This window comes from Cupressus sempervirens, chromosome 7 (genome assembly GCF_028749045.1).
Source record: "Cupressus sempervirens isolate cs-2001-9-10 chromosome 7, ASM2874904v1, whole genome shotgun sequence".
In the NCBI taxonomy this organism is placed as follows: Eukaryota; Viridiplantae; Streptophyta; class Pinopsida; order Cupressales; family Cupressaceae; genus Cupressus; species Cupressus sempervirens.
In genome coordinates, this window is record NC_143124.1 from 466,464,842 (window position 1) to 466,487,111 (window position 22,270).

General features: G+C 34.6%; 2 protein-coding genes across 3 annotated transcripts in view; one reads left to right on the forward strand and one right to left on the reverse strand.

Moving 5' to 3' along the window:
• Positions 1 to 22,270, reverse strand: part of LOC149547559 (uncharacterized) — a 213,696-nt gene that overhangs the window by 112,184 nt on the left and 79,242 nt on the right. The window lies entirely within an intron of this gene.
• Positions 6,803 to 10,564, forward strand: LOC149547560 (uncharacterized). Of its 2 annotated transcripts, XM_089791708.1 has the most exons (7): positions 6,803 to 7,080; positions 7,272 to 7,926; positions 8,066 to 8,298; positions 8,414 to 8,566; positions 8,715 to 9,115; positions 9,253 to 9,658; positions 9,793 to 10,564. In XM_089791708.1, exons 2-7 carry the CDS (start codon positions 7,304 to 7,306, stop codon positions 10,371 to 10,373), a joined length of 2,397 nt encoding a protein of 798 aa, XP_089647834.1. In that variant the 5' UTR covers positions 6,803 to 7,080; positions 7,272 to 7,303; the 3' UTR covers positions 10,374 to 10,564. The 2 variants fall into 2 exon arrangements, with proteins under 2 accessions (XP_089647834.1, XP_089647833.1); XM_089791707.1 differs by having other exon boundaries at positions 6,804 to 7,926.

Here is a 22,270-nt window from a genome sequence, read left to right on the forward strand (position 1 = left end):
AGATGAGGACTAGAATATTTTGGGCAGAAAGGCATTTGGAAGCATTCATTTATGCCTAGCACAATCAATGGCATTTGTGTGCCGATTGTCAGCAATTCTCATCCTCAAGGGGATAAATTTTCAACACTTCCAGCAACAAATACAGCATTTCATTATCAGTGAAACCCTTGTTATTCAATCAGCAAGGATACTTTCCCAAGCATCAACCTTACTGAAAGTTTTTTAAAGAGGCTTCTTCACCATTTTTTTCCTGCATGAATATCTCTTCGTTTCTTGTGCAATAACAACTATTATTATCAATTTATCAGCACTTCACTTTGCCGAGTTAGACTTTATTTTAGCCAGATCAAGGCACTTTTTAGGATGAAACCAACTGGGAAACACATGGTTTCCTCCTTGACCCTCGATCTTCTCTTTTGCGTTATAGTTTTGATTATTTGGCCTACACATATTGGTCGGTTTCTTTTTTCGGAGTGATTAGAGTTAGTCGTGGTGATTTGTCTTGGTGCTTTGCCATGTGAAATCAGCCAATTTATCAAGAATCATGCCTTTGAGGACTTTCACTATTTGCCCGTGGCCCGCCACACTATCTTCATCAACAAATCAGGTTTTATTTTACTTGGTTTTTTAACTGTGCAATTTCTATATTTTATTTATTTCAGAAGCCTTATGTGATAGTTATCTCTAGGTCATTTTGAAGAATTATAAAATATGGGTTTTCCAAGTGCTCTAATGACAGGGAATTATAGGCAATGGAGCAATTTCATAATCGCTCTTTTGAATGAGCTTAACCTATTGCCCTATTTGTATAATCTTGTTCTTGTTCTTGGCACACCTCATGAGAGAATTTTTTGGAAAGATTATAGAGCTAATGTCTTCAAAGTTACTTTTCAGAATGTTGGTTATGACACTTTAGAGTCACTTGTTCACTTTGAGTGTCCTTATGCTCTTTGTATCCACATTCAAGAGTAATATAGAGATCATGATACTTCACCTTGTCTCGATGATCATCTTTCTAATTTGATGTGCATCTTCATTCTTCTGAGGAGATAACCCATGTTTGTGATGCTTTGGAGGAGTTTGAGACTTTAGATGTGGTTCATGATGCTTCAGCAGCTCCTAATTCTTAGTCAAAGATAGTTAATCAGCCTTCACTTCTAGAGACCCCTTATCCACTCATTTGAAAAGATAGTTAATCAGCCTTCACTTCTATGGACCCATCATCCACTCATTAGAGAATTCCATCATTACTGATCAGTGAGGACATCATTATCATCTAGACATGGTTGAAGGACACACTGTCATGTTTCATTGCACGAAAGATCTATTTGTCTTCGTAATTGGGATTCATATTTTCCAGATATTGGTTCATTGCTTGTGGAGTCTCACATTTTAGATCTGGGAGACACATTTGAGGGTTTATTTCTCTTCTTTAATTAGTGATACATCAATTGTTACTTCATTTTCATCTTTAGATCTTGCTCCTATTCAATTTCCATTGGTTCCTTGTTTGCCACCTTATACTATGATTGGCTATGTCCTTGATTGGTTTGTGGCATCATCTTCCAAGGTCTTAGAAACACACAAGCAGATTTCAGAGAGAACATCATCATCCTACATTTGGATTCCACTTCATAACTCTAATCCAGAAGAGCATTTGTACTTGGTCTACCCTTTTCCCAAGGCAAGAAATGTTGTTTGTAAACACTGGACTATATTTTTTCTTCAAGAACTCACCATCTCTGCAGGACAATGTCTATTATGAAAGAGCTATTTGTCTCCTTTCTTCCTTCTTGCGGGGGGTGGAGGGATGGGACGGGGGATAGTATATTTGATTGCATATATATGATGCATGTAGTCCTTGGAGGGTATGCTTCAGTCCTCATGCATCATCTTGTTTCTTTCTTTTCTCTCTTTTGGATATTTTCCCACGTGGTTTTCTTCTTTTCCCCACTTTGTGCGAGATTTTAGTTTTCATTGCATTTGCATTGTACACAAGTACCTAAAATGGTTTTGTAGTCAGAACCCCTCTTGCATCTAGCTCAATTTACATAATAATTTTCTCCCTAAGTTGCACTTAGTGGGAGGTGTTGGAGAAAATTAATATTGACTCCTAACTTAAGCTTACATAAGCTAAATAATATTTTATTTCCTAGGTAGATTTCTTGTATTTTGTTCGGTATGTTACCTACCCATTCCAACATTCTTGCCTTTATAAGCAAGATTCTTGTATAGTGCAATGTATCAATTCAATTCAATCAGTTTAATCTCTCTCCTAATTTTTCTCAAGTGTTCTTTGGTGGTTGGTCTTCTCCCGGTTCAATTCCTGAAGTTCTCAGCTTTGATGATAGGGATATCCCAACAATAGGAAATAAAGCTGGACAACTTGAACATTTAGGAAATAAATAGAGACCCACTAGAAGATTAAAAAAGACATAATCATGGGGCTGGTAACTTTAACAATAATGAACACTCGAGGTCACAGCTTAAAGGATATGCAACTGGACCCACAGGTAAACAAAGGAACATAAATACAAGCCTTCAAGGTACATAACTTAGGGCTTTTGTTGCAAGTTATTCATGCTATAACAATGTGAAACCCTGATTTCTGTAATAGTCTTAAGAGTGGCCAAGTATGGAGACTTTTTAGAGGGCCACTGACCAAATGAACTTTTACTGACACCCAAATGACTTAAAAGTGTTATTTTTGTCAAAACAGTAACAAATTTTAGGGTGATTGTAAGTAATTTGTCAGCAACACAAAGATGTTTTGGAATGTAAACACCTAGCAAAATTACGGATTTGATCCTTGCTGAAACAATTCCCATCGGAGACATAATGTTTATAATATGGATTTGAATTTAATGTACCTTATCCTAGATTTATCTTCTTGGAACATGCCTTCCTATATTTTTCTTCTAATATATATTATGGTCCATAGAACAGCTGGTTTCAGGCACATTCAATGGGGGTCTACTTACAATTCCAACTCATTTATCCGGCTAAAATAGTTATTTTTTCAGAAGATACTGAAAGAACTATGAGGCAACATACTTTTCTTTTAAGTGATTTAGTTCTCAGGCATGCAAAAATGATTTTAGAAAAGAAAATATTATTGTCAGTAAATTCGATTTTCTGACAATGCAGAGTGCAGCCTAACAAGTGATGCATACCTAAACTAGATTCCTTATCACCAAATCAAAAGCCTTAATATTTCTTATGTTTCCTAAAGACATTGGAGATCGCTCTAACCATAACATCTTAATTCTATGTTCAGCAGGAACAAATGAGAAAATGCCCAGCATGAGGATTCCATTGATTTATACAATAGGACCACCCAGACAACAAGATACAGGATGTCAACCAGTCATATGACTGCCACAGTGACATCAACCATACAAATCTGGTGTGGACCTTTAACATCATACATTAGACTAGTTTTCTTAATCACCACCAAGCAACACACCAATTTTATAGTCTCCTTACATAAGTACTTTATGAGGGATGGTTTATCAATTTACAATATATATTACTGAACGACATATATACCCCTGCCCCCTTTGTATTTTAACACATGGCTCTCTACTATGGATTACACCTACTTTCAGAAACAGGATGACATGGTTTATAAAAGATCAATAAGACCCAGTTGTTGATAGCATTATTTAGATGAGTAGATTTGAACTTGACTCGCTCTCTTTATAGTTTATAAAGACACAAGTGTGCTAATATACCACAATGTATTACACTAAACAACTCAATAGTAGACATTTCAAGATCTTCAATTCTTCAGTGGAAGTGCTTCTTCTGCTAGAATCTAGAATCTATCAGTTAATTTACTCTTCTACCAAATTCATTACTAGATTTGTTTTGAAAATATATAACATGTGATTATATTCAACCCTCCCTATGAACAGCTAGTGTAATGTCCCCTCTAGTACCCTTTAGGATTCAGGACTGATCTCTTTGGATTCAATTACAAGAGACTTCTTCGTATTTAACCTACACTCAAGACTGATTGGGGTGTGTGGCAAATGCAGTATCAATTATCTTGACAATCAATATACCAATCAAGACTACTCAATGTATATCCAAATGATAAACCGAATATGGGTGCTATCTTCTGATTTGTCATGCTGATCGTATGTGTCTAAGCCTAAAGTGGCTACTGCTCTATCTTTGTTGATCCAAATATGGATAAGAAGTGAAATAAAAAATGATTGATGAACCTCTATTCCCTGTGATCAGTATATTAAAAGATTCCTTATTTGATCTTTCAGATAGATATATTATGTGTATTTATAAATCTACTATTCCTTTGCCAGAAAAACATATTATTCACATTTTTCCTTGTGAAGAGCAGAAATATATATTTTATAATACTTTTTTTTGATGAATGCCTGGTATCCGTTCTAATCTCCTTGGATCCCTTTCAATATAATTAGTACCAACGTATTTATATCAACTGATTTCTCCCTAAGAATTCCCAACACCATATAAAACTCCACCTCCCCTGCCATCGAAGAGAGAGTGATGTTAACTTCTTATAGTTATGATCTGAAGGGTAATGTTGGATAAGACATGTCCCATGTCTCATGATTATCGCATCTTTTCCAGACCAGTCTTAATCCCAACACATATAGTAATCTAGTCACCCCTTCAGCCTATAGTCGATTAATGATAATTTTGTCTAGTCAAAATGCTACCAAGCCTTCAACCAGGTTTTAACTAATTGTTTGTTTTCTCTTTTGGTGTTGGATACAAATCTAGCAACTACTATAAATGATTAAAAGAAAAGTAATAAACAAATAAATAATAATACATTATAATTTATAGTTTATTACTAAATCAAGTAAATTATAATAATAATAGAAGCATATAATGTTAACAATATTATATACAAAAAATAATAGTATTGATGAATGAATATAACAATATAATAAATGAATAATAATATTAATAATAAATAAATAAAGATATGGATAATGATAATGATAATAATAATAAAAAATAATAACGATAAAATTAAATAGATAAATAAAGAAAGAAAGAAAGAAAGAAAAATTGTATTTACACTTATATCAAACCCAAATAGCAAATGCCGATTATCTTTATTCTAAATCTACAAACAAATGATGGTTCACGAAAAAAGCAGTGATGAAGTGCATAAGTCATCACTTATGTTTACAAGGAAAGCCAATAACTTTGAATTATTAAGGCATGTTTATTAATGAATTGTGATTGGAGAAAGGTGAACAACTGTTGACTTATGTATTGCAAAAACTGCTCAAAATTCCATATTATCAGTGACAAGGAATCGGAGTAATTAGCAATCAAACGAATCAAGTCTCAAATACAATCGAAAATTTGATTTGACTGTCATAGCTAATGTGGAATTCATGGGAGAAAGAAATGAAATATATCACAGTGAACATTATCAAAGATGACTCAGTCAATCCTAACGTGTCTAAGAGATTGATTAAGTATTGAGGTCTCCAAGAACTACAAAAGAAGAATACTGAAGGTGCAATTGGTAGACTTAAAAAATATGGATTAACTCCACCTTAGGAGATTTCAATGATTAATATATTCATATTATCAGCGATATACTTCAATAATTATCACCAAATCTAGCTCCCATGTAATGTCTCTTTTTGGGGGGATGATATGGTTTATGATTGGATTAGTCTATTATTGGCCCTCATAGCTTAAGATTGATGGTTAGAGAATCCCAATTGGTAGAGCAAGAGGCTTTTTCCCTTTCAAAGAATAGAAACGTACAAGATTGCACCTCATTTGGTTCAATTTGATACACTTACTATTTATAGTAAGTCATCTATCAAGCATTTCTATATTTGGTAGAGCACCTAGATTGGTCTTAGTTGCAGTGACGACCCTTAGAATCATTGATATTCAAGGATTTACTAATTATAGTAAGTCAGTTGTTGATGGAGAGGTAGCATTATGATTTTAGTAAGACAACTGATTGACCTACAGATTCAGACGAGATAGAGAGATGAGTACTCAACGAGATATTAAAATTATAATGGCACTAATGATATTATTTATTAATGGTTATATTATAAAGTTATTATTTATCTTTATAAAGAACATTGAGGACCATTATATTTAATGAAAAAGTACACATTTATTATGGCATAACATATGGTCAACACAAAAGCAATTAAAAGTGTTAATTATTAAGTCATTAAAGTAAATGGGTCCAAGGGGCATATTTAGTGAAGCATTAAATGACTTATTTGAAAAGGGGCGCTTCATTAATGATATATTATTAAGTTTACTTGCAACAACAAAAGCAAATATATGTCATCAAAAAGGCTTATTGGCAAAGCCTCACGAATCAAACTATATTGAGGAATTATGAAAGCCCAACGAATGAAATGGATGATCATTTGCTTTCGAAATTTTGGTGTCTTTGGAGTTCGTGCAATTGAAACAAGCGTTTCAATTGTACCACAGCATTGGAGATTGTTCAATCTTCATTGTTTTTGCAATTTTGAGGTTGTACAAGATCAACCAAATTGTTGCTATGAAGGATTGCATGCAAGAGTTCTAATTGTGCCTTGGTTGGAGGAATACATCAATGGTTTGAAGCATAGTTCCAAAAATCGCCATGAAATCGCCGAAATCGCGATAAGATTCATGGCTCCCGATTTTTTTGGAATCGGAAATCGCTGGTGGCGATTTTTTCGCATGAATCGCCTGAATCGCCAAAATCGGCGATTCATGGAAAAAATCGCCAGAATCGCCATCGGGTATCGCCAGAAATCGGCCGCAGCAGCAAGGATAGAAAGTTCAATTTTTAAAAAAAAACACATGTTTTATTTGCTTTCTAAGTTGACTTTCCTCTTTGTTATAACCCTAAAGAGCCTTCTATTTGCTTAGTATGAGTAGAAGAGAGGAAGAGTGAGAGAGAAGAAGAGAAAAGAGAATCCATAGGTTTCCAACCGGCAAGAAGGAAGAGCACCAAAGAGATCAAAAGTCCATTTGGGGAGGCCATAAATTGCATTGGGAGCATTAAGGAGTCAATATCAACACTCCTCAACTCATTTGCAAGAGGTAAGTGTTGGTTTTTTTTTTGCATGTTAGTGTAGTATGCATTTTTTGTTAAATTTTTTTAGTGTTCATTTGCAAATCTTGAATGTTTTTTATTTTTAGTTTTACTAAATTGCAAACTAGGGTTTGTTGTTTTGTAGTTTTTGTTTATTAGTTGCAAACTTTGATTTTTTACATGAATTTTTTTATTGCAGCAGCCCTTTGCTTTCATTTTCCAATTTCCACAATGGGTAAAAAAGATGAATGCTGGAAATATAATGAAGAGTTTCCTGGGAGAACCAAATATCAAACAAAATGTATATTTTGCAAAGAAAAAATAAATTCGGGAGGTATCTATAGATTGAAATACCACGTTGCTGGCATACCTGGCCATGATGTCACAGTTTGCACTCAACAAACCGCTGAGGCAAAACGCTCTTGTTTAGTGGCATTAGAAAAAATTGAACAAGACAAGTTGACTAAGAAAATGCAACTTGAAGGGTTAAGAGGTATTGGCTCCCGTGCTCCCACATCCGCAACCGCATCTACATCTGCAAGTGCATCTGCATCAGCTTCCGCATCCGTAGGTTGTGTTGGGGAGGGTTCTTCTAGGCCTCCTTTTCATCCTAGTGCTAGTGCTCATGTGAGTGTTAGTGGTAGTCGGTCTCATACTGAGACAGAGTCCAACACCAACCTATTGCGGCCTAGAGTGCGGAAAAGCAGAATGGATAGTTACTTTGTGCCCCGCACTACTCCTGGCTCCCAACCCACGCTTGAGGGCATGGGTTTGAACAAGGAGATTCATGATGCTGCCAGAAAAGAGATTTGCAAATTCTGGTACTTTTGCAACATTCCATTTATTGCAGCCAGGTAATTGATTCTTTTTTCTTTGTTATCTTCAAAGTTAAAGTTAAAAGTAAAAGTAAAACTTTAATTATATCTACTTGTTTTATGATTTTAGTTTTTGACATCTAAATTTCTAATCAATATCATTATCTATTTGTGACAGGACTCCTTATTGGCAGAACATGATAGATGCAGTTGCCATTTGTGGTCCGGGGTTTAAAGCCCCAACTGAGGCTGAGTTGAGTGGATACCTCCTGGAGGAAATGGTTGAGGATATGAGGCATGAGCTTGAGGACAACCGAAAGGAGTGGATCGAAAAGGGTTGCACCATCATGACTGATGGTTGGACAGATAGGAGGGGAAGAACACTCCTCAATTTTCTTGTATCCTGTGGAGGTGATTGATCATTCTACTTTCCTACATACATAATTTTGAATCGTGATTGACTATTTCAAATTTTGATTTGTTGATTGCTAATAGTAATTATAATTCGTTGTTTTGTTACTTGTAGGATATACCATGTTCCTCAAATCCATTGATGCTTCTGCTCATGTAAAAAACGCCACATACTTATGTGAGGTTATTGAGGAAGTTATAGCAGAGGTGGGGGAACAACATGTGGTGCAAGTGGTGACGGATAATGCAGCAAGTTATGTTGCTGCAGGTAAACTTTTAACTTTTTAAGTTTTGAAAATAAATTTATTTGAATTTTGAACTTTTTCTAATTCTAACTTAGAATTTCTAAGTTTCCTAAGTTCTAAGTTCTAACATGTTTGAAATTTGAATTTCTAATTATCTTAAAATTGTTGTAGGCAAACTTTTGATGGAGAGGCACCCCACCATATTTTGGTCCCCTTGTGCAGCACACTGCCTTGACCTCATGTTGGAGGAAATTGGCAAACTTGAGTGGGTCAAGTCATGTGTGGAAAGGGCAAAAAACATATGTAAGTTTATTTATAATCATTCATTTGTCCTTAGCACAATGAGGAAGTACACAGGAGACAAAGAGTTAGCTCGTCCAGGGATCACGAGGTTTGCCTCGAATTTCATCACCTTGCAGTCCTTGTTGACATCAAGGGATGATTTGAGGAGCATGTTTGTTGGGCGGGAGTGGATTTCATCTTCCTATGCTATGACCACTGCAGGGATAGATGTGGTGGATTGCATATTTGATGATGATGGTTTTTGGAAACCTGCTAGAGAAATACTTAAGGTAATTTTATTGCAATTTAACATTTAATATTTTACAGTTTACTATGCTAATTGTTTAATGATTTAGTTTTACCTTATATTATTGAATTATTCTATGTTTAAGTTTTGACTCAAATTTTTGTTTTACTTTATATGTAGGCCACTGAGCCTCTTGTATCTCTCCTACGAACTGCTGATGGGGAGAAGCCCTCTATGGGCTACATATATGAGGGCATGGATAGGGCCAAGGAGGCCATTAAAGCTCAGTATGCAGGAGTGCAGGAGAAGTATGCCCCTATTTGGGACATCATTGATAGGAGATGGCAGAATCAGCTCCACAGACCCATCCATGCAGCAGCTTACTTTTTGAATTCGGCATTTCGTTTCCGTCCTGACTTCAAGGCGGATGAGGAGGTTCTCACCGGATTATATACAGTGATCCAGAGGTTGAGTACTGATGAGGATAGCAGTGCTGCAATTATTGAGCTTGATAAGTTCAATAATAAAGAAGGGCCACTTTTCTCTAGCAGGGTAGCCATAGATGCTCGGGAAACAATACAGCCAGGTAAAAATTAAATAATATATTCAATGTTCATGAATCTAGATTCTAAACTTAAAGTTGATTATGTAATTTTAGAGTTAACTTGTTATTTGTAATTTGTAAATGAGACTAATTATTTTTATTTTCCCTTATTTCAGATAGATGGTGGCAAATGTTTGGGGCCACAACCCCAAAACTTCAAAAAATTGCCATTCGTATTCTGAGTCAGCCAAGCAGCGCTTCTGGATGTGAGCGCAGTTGGTCCATGTTCGAGCACATCCACTCGAAGAGGAGAAACAGGTTGACAGTGCAGAGGTTGAATGATCTTGTCTTCGTTCATTACAACCTCCGTCTTAGGATCAGACAGATTTTGGGCACTGACTCCTCTCCGATCATTCTGGAGGAGATTGATCCAGAATCAGAGTGGCTCATAGAGGTTGTAGATCCAGTCTTCACTGAGGAAGACCGTGCGTGGATTGACCAGGTGGATATAGAGGCTGAGGCAGCTAGAGCACGTTCTTCAGGCATTGGTAGACGCACACGTGCACGCACAGACACAGGCCCTAGCGACATTCGTGAGCCCATCTTATATGCGGGAGATATGGCTCGACAGTCCTCTAGGACCTACATTAGACGCCTTGCTACTAGGCAGACTGGATACTCAGAGGCTGAGGCTGAGGCTGTAGCCGAGCTTGAGGATGATGTTGAGGATGATGATGACTATGAGCCTGAGGCTTGAGCTGGAGCCTTGTTTTTATATTTTGTTTACAGATATTGATACTGAATCATTGATAGACATATGTTTCAAAGTTTCAAACTTTCATGGATCTTCATCTTAGATTCTTACATAAATTTATGATTTGATGTCTTATGGATCATCTTACATACATTCTATGATTTAAATCATTATGATCATTTGATTTCTATTTACTTCAGCTAGCCTACAATTTACATTTTAGAATCTTAGATAACATAGTTACGTATGTGATGGATTTTATGTTTCATGTTTATGTATGTTAAGTTTTAACTTCTATTTGATGATGTTATAGTGTGCTTAAGTTATATTCAATAAAGGGTGCATGAAATAAGTTTTAAATTGTTAAAATCTTTAAATTTAACGGGTTTTTTCAAATTTGCCGATTCATCGCCGATTCATTGCCGATTCATTGCCGATTCACGATTCGATTCGACCTTGCCGATTCCGATCCGATTCCGATTCACGTTTCTTTGGTTTGAAGGTTTCTCTATTACGGGAAGTAATTAGTAGAATACTTGTTTGGTTTGAAGGTTTCTCTATTACAAGAAGTAATTGGTAGAATGCTTGTTTGATATTAACAATGATCAATACATCAATATATGCAAAAGAAAAAATGATCTTTCCCTAGGAAACAATCATCAAGAATAGAAACATTCTATTTTTCCTAACAAATAACTAATAGTTAACTAAAAGCTAACTAAATATTAGAAAGATTTTAATATTTACAATAGATAACCATTTAATAGAAATAGAAACTATTTATTATCATAATACACTCCCTTGATGGTTGATTTATCCATGACCCCAAGCTGTCCTCTAAATTTGACAAACTTATCTAGACCAAGAGGCTTGGTGAGATGGCCTACAGTCTGATCCGTTGTAGGAACATACTACAAGTCTATTGTCTCGTCTTCAACCAGTTGTCATGTTTAGTGACAGTGAACATCCACATGCTTGGTTCGTTCATGGATGAATGGATTTTGTGCTAACTTGATAAGGTTTTTGTTATCAACAAACAAAGTGGTCGGTTCTACTCCTAACACCTACATATCCCCAAGCAACTGGCAAAGCCAAATAGCTTCACAACCTGCCTTAACTATCAGTCTATATTTAACCTCTGTAGAGGACAGAAACTGTCTGTTGCTTCTTACAAGTCCATGTGACGGCACTGGATCTCAAACTCAACACATATCCAGAAGTTAACATTTTATCCTCAACAAAACCTTCCTGATCTGAATCTGTAAACCCACTAAGATTAGGACTAGAGCTTCGAGACTAAACAAGTTCATAATCTGTAGTACCCTTCACCTAACAAAACACACGCTTTGCTGAAATCCAAAGATCAGCCATGGGAGCTGTCATAAAGCATGAGATGTAGCTGACTGCAAAGCTGATTTCAGGTATGGTAGCAAAGAAGTAGATGAGATTACCTACTAGTTGTCTCTATCTAATATCATCAACTGGAGGAGAATTGGACTTGGCTAATAACTTCAAACCTTTCTCCATGTTAGTAGATGCAGGCTTGCAATCTTGCATATAAAACTTGTCTAATAGAGCCCTGTCATATTTGCATTGAGAAAGGAATATACTAGAAGACTGCTACCAAACCTCTAATTAAAGTGTAGCTTCAATAGAAATAAAGAACAGTATATGTTTTAAGTATATGATTCTGTGATTTCTACACATATATAAAATTTATCATTGTTATGTGTTTCCTAATACATATCTATACTTAATCTTGGAGTTTACAATTGCTAACAAATGCTGTTTATATTGGTTTACTAAACCAACCAGCATTCTGAATAATTAGTTTATGAACTTGTAGGGCCATGACCCTTTGAACACGTAGAGTCATGTCCCTACGGAAACATGACTCCTTATTCTCTTATATTATGCAATCACTGGAAGAAGAAGAGCATCAATCACAAACGGCAATGCTCTCTCCTCCAGCGATAACCACATTCAGAATACAATAAACAGCCGATACATCTACAGTCGGTTTGATATTAAGAATCAGATTAAATATATATTACCACTGTTTTGAGTTGTGATCTAATTCAGATTCAGAGAACATATATATTATACTGATAATACTATATCAGCATCTTGCAATTTATAATCAAAAGATTGGAAGAAAAGTATCTGCATCTCTCTATCAAAGATCCTATAATCATTTACATGGTATCAAAGCCATCCTGATAGAGAAATCTGGTCTCAAAATTATTAAATCTTAGAATTGTTAATATTAGATTTTATATATCTTCAATTCAAAATGGTGAATCATGTAAGGTTAGAGGATAGACTTGAAGGAGCTTCAAATTCTTGATTGTGGAAAACTCGAGTTATAATTGTACTACAAGAGATGGAATTAGAAGAATATATAGAGTCAAACAAACCAATATCAGAAAATGATCCAGATAAAACAACATGGAAGAGGCACAACAACAAAGCCATGAAGATTATTATAGATTCTGTGAAGGATCACATTCTCCCCTCTATATCTAGTCTAAAAACAGCATTTGAAATGTTTTCTACAATTAAGAATACTTTTGAAATTAACAACGCTAGTAGATTGCTAACATTGAAGCAAGATCTTCTATATATCAAAATGAACAATGGAGAATCAATCACGTCATACTTCTTAAGAATTTCAGAATTGAAAGATCAACTTGCAACTATTGGAAGTCAAGTAGATGACAAAGAACTTAGCATCATAGCCTTAAAAGGACTACCACTATCTTGGGAAACTTTTATTCGTGGTGTAAGCTCTCGACCTGATCTTCCTAAATTTGAACTACTCAAAAATGAATGCACTCAAGAAGAGTCAAGATTAGTTTCCAAAGGAATCAGCTTGAATCAAGAGGGAGACATTAAGCTCTTCAAGTTAATACCAAAAATTTTTAAAAAAGAGGTAAATTCAAACAAAATAGAAAGGAATTCAACAAATCATACAAAAAACAAGATTGGTCAAAAGTACAATGTTTCAAATGTGATAAATTTGGTCACACTCAACTTCTGTCTAGAATGAAAGAAAATTCAAGCAGCTCTAGCAGAAATCAAAGAAGAAAAAGATGAAAAAGGAAAACTTTGCATTTTATCTAGCACTCTCAAGTGAATTAAACTCCAACAAAAATACTTGGATTATAGGCAGCGGAGCATCACGTCATATTACACGCTTTAGAGATAAATTTGAAAGCTTCGAAGGATACTCCTCTGAAGAAGTAACCATTGGAGACAACTTTACACACCCGATTAAAGGTATTGGATCATGTTCAATTCAACTAAATTCGGGTATTACTCTCCAACTTAAGAATATTGGAAAATACAACTCCTAAAGAAGTATTTATAGGCATCAACCCTAACTTAAGCCACCTAAGAATATATGGGTGTCCTATTTATATTCATATTCCTAAAGAAAAGAGAACAAAATTAGAACCATTTGGAAAGAAGGGTATACTCATCAAATATAGTGAATCAACCAAAGGTTACAAGATCTATGTCCCGGGTCAAAGAAACATCAAAGTCAGTAGAGATGTAAAATTTGAAGAAGACATTGCCTTTAATCTTTCAAAGAACATTGATGAAACATACGCAGAACCTATTTGAACTAAATGAGGATCATTTAGTAGAGAATGAGAGAGAGAATGATACTGAACATACTACACCTATTATTCCAAATTCTAGAAATACTGAAAATTCTAATAACAAAAAGAGACCACTTTGGGCTAGAAAAATGATAGAAGAAAATCATATAGAACCTAATGAAGTAGTCAAAGAAAGCAAGAGAACAAGAAATCAATCATGCTATGTAGCACTACTCTCTGAACTAATCAAAACAAAGGCTTCAAATGTTGAAGAAGCCTTGTCAAGCAAATCTTGGAAAGATGCAATAATTGAAGAATATCAATCAATACTAAAAAATGATGTGTGGGATGTTGTACCCAAACCAAAGAACAAAGCAATTGTCTCTTCTAAATGGCTATACAAAATCAAGCATGCACCTGACGCCAGCATTGAAAAATACAAAGCCAAATTTGTAGCTTGCAAATTCTCACGGAAGGAATTGATTATGAAGAAACATTTGCTCCAATCGCCTGATACATATCTCTTAGAACTATCATAGCAATTGCAGCATCGAAAGGATGGAAGATACATCAAATGGATGTCAAAATAGCATTCCTAAATGGTGAAATTGAAGAAGTATATATTGAGCAACTAGAAGGATTTATCACTCAAGACAAAGACTCATTTGCGTAAATTAAAGAAAGCACTATATGGCCTTAAACAAGCACCCAGGGCATGGTATTGAAAGAATAGACAACTACCTCACAAAGTTACAGTATTCCAAGAATGAAATTGACCCTAACATATACTTCAAAATAAATAGAGATGATATGATTATTCTTGTATTATACGTTGATGGCACGCTAATAACAGGTAAAGAACATCTTATAACTAAATGCAAATAGGAACTAACAACAAAATTTGATATGAAAGACCTAGAACTTCTTCATTACTTCCTAGGTCTAGAAGTTTGGAAAAAGGAGAACTACATCTTAAATCAAGGAAAATACACTGTTGATATTTTGACAAAAATTTGGAATGATGGATTATAATCCTATTACTACTCCTATGGAAGCTAACTTACATAAGTTGAAGAATGACAGATTTGAATCTAAATCTATTGATCCTACTTACTAGAGGCAGATCATCGGATCACTAATGTACTTGGTTAATACATGTCCTGATATCTGTTATGCAACTAATACATTAAGTAAATTCATTTGTAAACCAAAGAAGATACATCTTATGGCAGCTAAGCACATCTTACAGTACCTAAGAGGTTCTGTTGGTATGGGACTCAAATATGATCAAGTTGAAATCAATCTTCATGAATATTCAGATCGGATTGGGCTGATAGCTCTACTAAACATAATAGTACTATAGGATGTTATTTCAGTCTTGGATCTGCGATGATTTCTTGGTTTAGCAGGAAACAATCTCCAGTTGCCTTAAGCTCCACTAAAGCAGAATGTATAACCTTGTCCATAGGAACCAGAGAAGCAGTATGATTGTGGAAGTTGCTAGTTGGGTTGTTCAAGAAAACTTTGAAGCCAACTATCATTCACTGCAATAATCAAAGTTGTATCAAGCTTTCAGCAAATCCAGTTTTCCACAATTGACCTAAGCATATTGAGATACCTTATCATTATATTAGGGATATGGTAGATCAAGATGTTATGAAACTAGAGTACATAAGTGTAAATTAGCAAACAACGAATGTTCTTACCAAACCTCTTGCAAAGGTCAAATTGGAATATTTCAGGGGAAAACTTGATATGATCAAATTGTAAAATTTGAATATTGAATTTAAGTTTCAATTTTTATGTGTGTTTATGCTTCTAATTGAATAGTTGCATCAGATATGTAACGAAAGATGACGATCTTTCATAGACATATATATTCAGAAGGTAATCAATGTAAGGTGACGCGCTTACAAATGATAGGTCTGTTATCATGTCATTGTTCCGGATACGCCAGAAGTCATTGATAACGAACGTATTATGATCATTATATTTGTTGATCTAGAGTATTGGAGATCATAATACATGTTATGATAGTGTTCATAACATTGAGGTTAAAGTTATTTGACAAGTCACTACTTCAGAGTGTTGAAGTCAGATAATTTGTTCTTTGAATGGATATCATTAATGTTGAAATCATTTTTCTTTTAGTCCATAAGAAATCTTTTTTGTTTCACTTCTCCCTCGCTAAGAGGGAGTGTTAAAGTGTAGCTTCAGTAGAAGTGAAGAACATTATATGTTTTAAGTATATGATTCTATGATTTCTACACACACACACACACACATATATCATTAATCATTGTTATGTGTTTACTAATACATATATATACTTAATCTTGGAGTTTACGGTTGCTAACAAATGTTGTTTATATTGGTTTACTAGACCAATCGGCATTCTCAATAATTAGTTCATGAACCCGTAGGGCCATGACCCTATTAAGTATAGTGAATCTCTGATAGATAAACAATTACAAAAGAATGCTTGTAGATAAGTTTCTAATTTGAATTATGCAGAGTTTTAATACTTATCTCTGACTGTGACTTCAGCAATATATATGATTGACTTCCTCCTTCAGTAGTAGTTGAATCACTGGATTGCTTGTAACAAATGAAATGATGTGAATAACTGTGAATAATGTTTTGAATATGCTAATGCTTATTGCAAGTACTCAAATGCCAAGAAATTGATACTTTCCCTGTGGCAAAGCATGAATATATATATATATATGAAACGTACAGACATGACTCTTCTCTCTACATGGCTTAAGAGCCACGTAGGGACATGCCTCTTCAGAGGCATGTTAGTTTGTTTAACTGCCAACTTAACTATATTATATTAAGGCTCGATGATACATCAGGGCTCGATAAATAACAAAGCAAGATATGAATCAAGCCTATATGAAACCCGATACAAGGCATGAAGTCTGTCAGCAATATGAAACCTGACCACTATGGAGTCGGTTAACAATATAATTTTTTCTCTTCTGATAATATTATGAGGCATGACAGGGATGTAGGCATACGTATATGTATGCATATATTAATATGTATACATATACGTATGTTTATATCTTTGTCATTCACAAAGAACAATAGTAACTCCAGTTATCAAGAAATTTATGTTTTGCTTCTTCTGACACTAAACATTAACACTCCCTCTTTAGCTAGGGAGAAGTAAAACATTAATTAAATCAGAATCATCATATAAGCAACACAATATGAACAGTAAATGATCTCTACTTGCACTTAAGCAATGTCTAGAGAGCTCATATAATCTCTACTTGCACTTAAGCAATGTCTAGAGAAGTTTAAATAATCTCTACTTGCACCTAAGCAATGTCTAAAGAAATACACATAATCTCTACCTGCACTTAAGCAATGTCTAGAGAAGCCCAAATAATCTCTACTTGCACTTAAGCAATGTCTAGAGATGCCCATATAATCTCTACTTGCACTTAAGCAATGTCTAGAGATGCCCAAATAATCTCTACTTGCACTTAAGCAATGTCTACAGATGCCCATACCTTGTTTCGTTATTCATAACTTCTGATAACACAGTCATAATAACAGGCCTATCATTTGTAAGATCGTCACCTTACAAAGATTACCTTTTGTTTGTTTGTTCATGGTGTCCGGCAAATTCTGGCCCAAAGAACCATGATAACAGGCCTATCATACGTAAGATCGTCACCTTGCAATGATTACCTTCTATTTATATATGCCAATGAAAGATCGTCACCTTTCATTACATATCTGAAGCAATAAATATATAATCACATATAAATTGAAATTAAATACAATATTCAACATTACAATTTGATCATATCAAGTTTACCTGAAATATTCCAATATAACATTGACATATAATATTTCAATAAGAATATCTGTTGTTTGCTCATTTGTAAATCAATCTTGATATACCATATCTCTAATTAAAAAAACTGAATCAACATTGCATATGTCACTTATGTATTTGGAAATGTATCATTCTCCCTCTGATTCCTCACTTTGGGATCTTATCTCTGTTTAACAACTTAAAATGCATGATTTTCATCCTTTTCATACTCAACTTCTGCTAGGGCTGCTTGTATTTTCTCTCATTCTAAATAGAAGTTATAAATGTGACCGAATTGTACTTTGGACCAATCCCTTTGTTGTATGATTTGTTGATTTCCTTGTTGTCTTGATGAATTCCCTTTCTTTTTCTTTTATTATTGGTACTAACTTGAAGAGCTTGAAATTCTCCCTCTTGATTTGAAATGATTCCTGTCATAATTAATCTTGATTCTTCTTGAGTACATTCGTTTTTAAGAGACTCAAATTTGGGTAGCTCAGGTTGGGAGCTTAAACCTCAGATAAAAGTTTCCCACGAAAGAGGAAGACCTCTTAGAGCAATCATGCTTAGCTCCTTGTCATCAACTTGATTTTTCATAGATGCGAGTTGATCCTTTAGTTCAATAATCCTCAAGAAAGACGAGGTTATGGATTCTCCATTTTTCATTTTTATATATAGTAGATCTTGTTTTAGAGTTAATAATCTACTAGTATTGTTGATTTCAAATGTATTTTGAATAAAGGAGAACATTTCGAATGCAGTTTTAAGATTAGTTATAGATGGAAGTATATGATCCTTTACTGAGTCTATGATGATCTTCATCGCTTTATTATTATGCCTTTTCCATGTAACTTTCTCAGATTCATTTTCAGGCATGGGTAAATTTGATTCAATGTTAATTTCTAATCCCATCTCTCTTAGTACTATTAATAATCTGATTTTCCAAGATGAGAAGTTTGATGCTCCATCTAGCCTATCTTCTATTCTTACGTGATTCACCATTTTAATACTTTGATTTAAAACTTTATTCCTTTAACTTTTGAATCAGTTTAGAATGAGTATTTTGTAAAAGTTTTCTTATCAGTACAGCTCTGATACCATGTTAAGTATAGTGGATCTCTGATAGATAAACAATTACAAAAGAATGCTTGCAAATAAGTTTCTAATTTGAATTATACAAAATTTAAATACTTATCACTGACTGTGACTTCAGCAATATATATTATTGACTTCCTCCTTCAGCAGTAGTTGAATCACTGGATTGCTTGTAACAAATGAAATGATGTGAATAACTGTGAATAATGTTTTGAATATGCTAATGCTTATTGCAGGTACTCGAATGCCAAGGAATTGATACTTTCCCTACGGCAGAGCATGAATATATATATGAAACGTACAAACATGACTCCGAAGAGTCATGTCTGAAGAGCAACGTAGGGACATGCCTCTTCGGAGGCATGTTAGTTTGTTTAACTGCCAACTTAAATACATTATATTAAGGCCTGATAATACATCAGGGCTCAATAAGAAACAAAGCGAGATATGAATTAAGCTTGTATGAAATCCGATACAAGGCATGAAGTCTATGGGCAATATGAAACCCGACCACTATGGAGTCGGTTAACAATATAATCTTTTCTTTGTCGATAATATTATGAGGCATGACAGGGATGTAGGCATACGTATATGTATGCATATATTAATATGTATACATATACGTATGTTTATCTCTGTCATTCACAGAGAATAGTAGTAACTCCAATTATCAAGAAATTTATGTTTTGCTTCTTCTGACGCTAAACATTAACAGACCCTACGTAGTCTTTGGCCACATAAAGTCATGTCCCTACGGGAACATGACTCCTTACTCTCCTATATTATGCAATCACTGGATGAAGAAGACCATCAATCACAAATGGAAATGCTCTCTCCTTCTCCAGTGATAACCACATTCATAATACAATAAACAATTGATACATATACAATCGATTTGATATTAAGAATCAGATAAAATATAATACCATTGTTCTGAATTGTAATCCAATTCAGATTCAAAGAACATTTATATTATATTATTGATACTATATCAGCATCTTGCAATTTATAATCAAAAGATTGAAAGGAAAGTATCTGCATCTCTCTATCAGAGATCCTATAATCATTTACAACCTCAACACCTAGGCAATGTTGCATGAGCCCGAGATCAATAATATCAAAAGATGGCATAAACTCTGTTTGATTTCCTAAATCAAAGATGTTGAACTGCTAATAATGATCAAATCATCCACATAAATGACCAAAAGGTTGATGTCATTGTTAGTAGTCTTGATGTACAAATTTGAGTCTCACTGGAAGCCTTGATCACTAAGGTATTTATCAATTTTCATGTACCATTCCTTAGGGACCTACTTCAAACTATAGAGAGTTTTCACCAGTCTAAGAACCTGGTGTTTTTTACCAACAACCTTGAAACCAAGAGGTTGTGTTATATAGACCTCTTCTTGTAAGTCACCATTCAATAAAACACTCTTGATGTTCATCCGATGGAGCTTCCAGCCAAACAATGTTGACATAGCTAGGAGTAATTTGATGGTGCTCATCTTTGTTGTAGGAGCAAAAGTCTCATCATAATCAATGTCTTGACATTAAGAAAAGCCCTTTGCAACTAAATGATCGTTGTACTTATCCAAAGTAACATCAGACTTGTATTTTATTTTGTAGACCCATTTACAACCAATGGGTTTCTTCCCTAGTGGAAGATCAGAAAGGACCCAGGTGTGATTCTTCAGTAGGCTCTGGTGTTCAGATGTCATTGTTTGTTCCCATTCTGGAATTCCTTAGCCTCAAAGTATGTATGGGGTTCAAACCATAGTTACGAGACTCGGACTCACCTCTGACTGGGAAAGTCAAAATCTAACTCGGACTTGGACTCGGCCAAGACTCGACAAGGATTCGAAAAATCGAAAAACCCATGAAATTCAAAGATTTTTAAGGATTTAAAGATTATTTACTAAATCATTTACTCAATTAACATCAAATACACAATAATTGAGATTAATAGAAGCTACTTAACACATAGACAATTTTGCATAGATCACACAAGTATAATAGCAAATTTTTGAAGGAGAAAAACTACATAACATAATATAAAGTTAAACATAGCATCATTGTCAAATGTCTACAATATATGAAATCCATGGAATCAAAAGTTGAAAACATATATCAAAATATCAACTAGAGTATAGAAGACTAAGGTTCATAGTAGCCTATGCGCTCCTACGAATATGCCTAAGATAAGTCATGGAAGACTCAGATATTGAGAAATATGTCTGTTACAGCTTATGTGTGCATTGTTACAGGACTCTCAAGTATGTCTACCAATTTGGTTGGTGAAACACAACCTTTACCAATAAAAGTCTTTTAATAACAATTATAGTTGGCTTACAAATTTTTGCCAATAAAATGATCAAGGACGTAGCCAATAACACATATACACGTAAGTCTGGAAGTTTATAACTTTATGTACAACACTCAAGAGTTCTAACATTCATGAACACGTAAATCTGAAAAAGGAAAAAGAAAAACTCATTTACATCATTATAGAATTCTAACACAAATATGTGTAAATCTGAAAATATTTGTACAACACCACTAAACTCTACAATGCTGAAAGCAACTTCTTCATAACGAAACCCAGACAGTAACCAATATTGGTAGTGAGCCTTCAATTTGGTAACTATCCTTCATTTTGAGATGTAAGGCTATTCAGTTGTGTAATTTTCTATAACCTAGTTAATGACATTTGAAGATTTAAACTTTAAATTTCCTATAATATTCAAGATTTTCAGACATAAATTTGAAGATTTAAGATTTACGATTCAATCCTTAATAAATTCCTGACATACCACACCATCATTTTCAGAATTAATATTAAAAAAACACCTTCCAGAAATCTCTCTTTTAAAAAAATTTTAAAATTTAAAATTTAAAAAAAATCAAGAGTCCTGGGCTGGGGACTCGATGAGTCCACGTGGACTCTGCCAGGACTCAGCCGAATCCGAGTCCAAAGGCCATTTGACTCGGAAAGGCCGCCTCTGCCTCGAACTCGCAGAGTCCCGGAACACTGGTTCAAACACACTGTGAATGTTGGTAATAAGAGCAAAATTAATTGTCCCTGTAGGTTTGCTCTTTTTTTGAGCAGTTCTCTCAGCAATGAGCTCATCATCTCGAAGATCAGCAAGCATCTTAGCCCATCACTTAGGCCGGAGAGGAGAAGGACCAACATTAGCATTAGAAGATGCTCTATAATCAGGTTCCTCATCAAAAGAATCTGAATCAAAATCAAGTGAAGCATCTACAAATTTGTAGGAAAGGTCGGAGATGTTTGTACAAGAATTATTGGTATAACTAGAGTTGTCGGAGCCCTCCCATTAGGTGGAGCTAATGGAAGCCAAACTCCC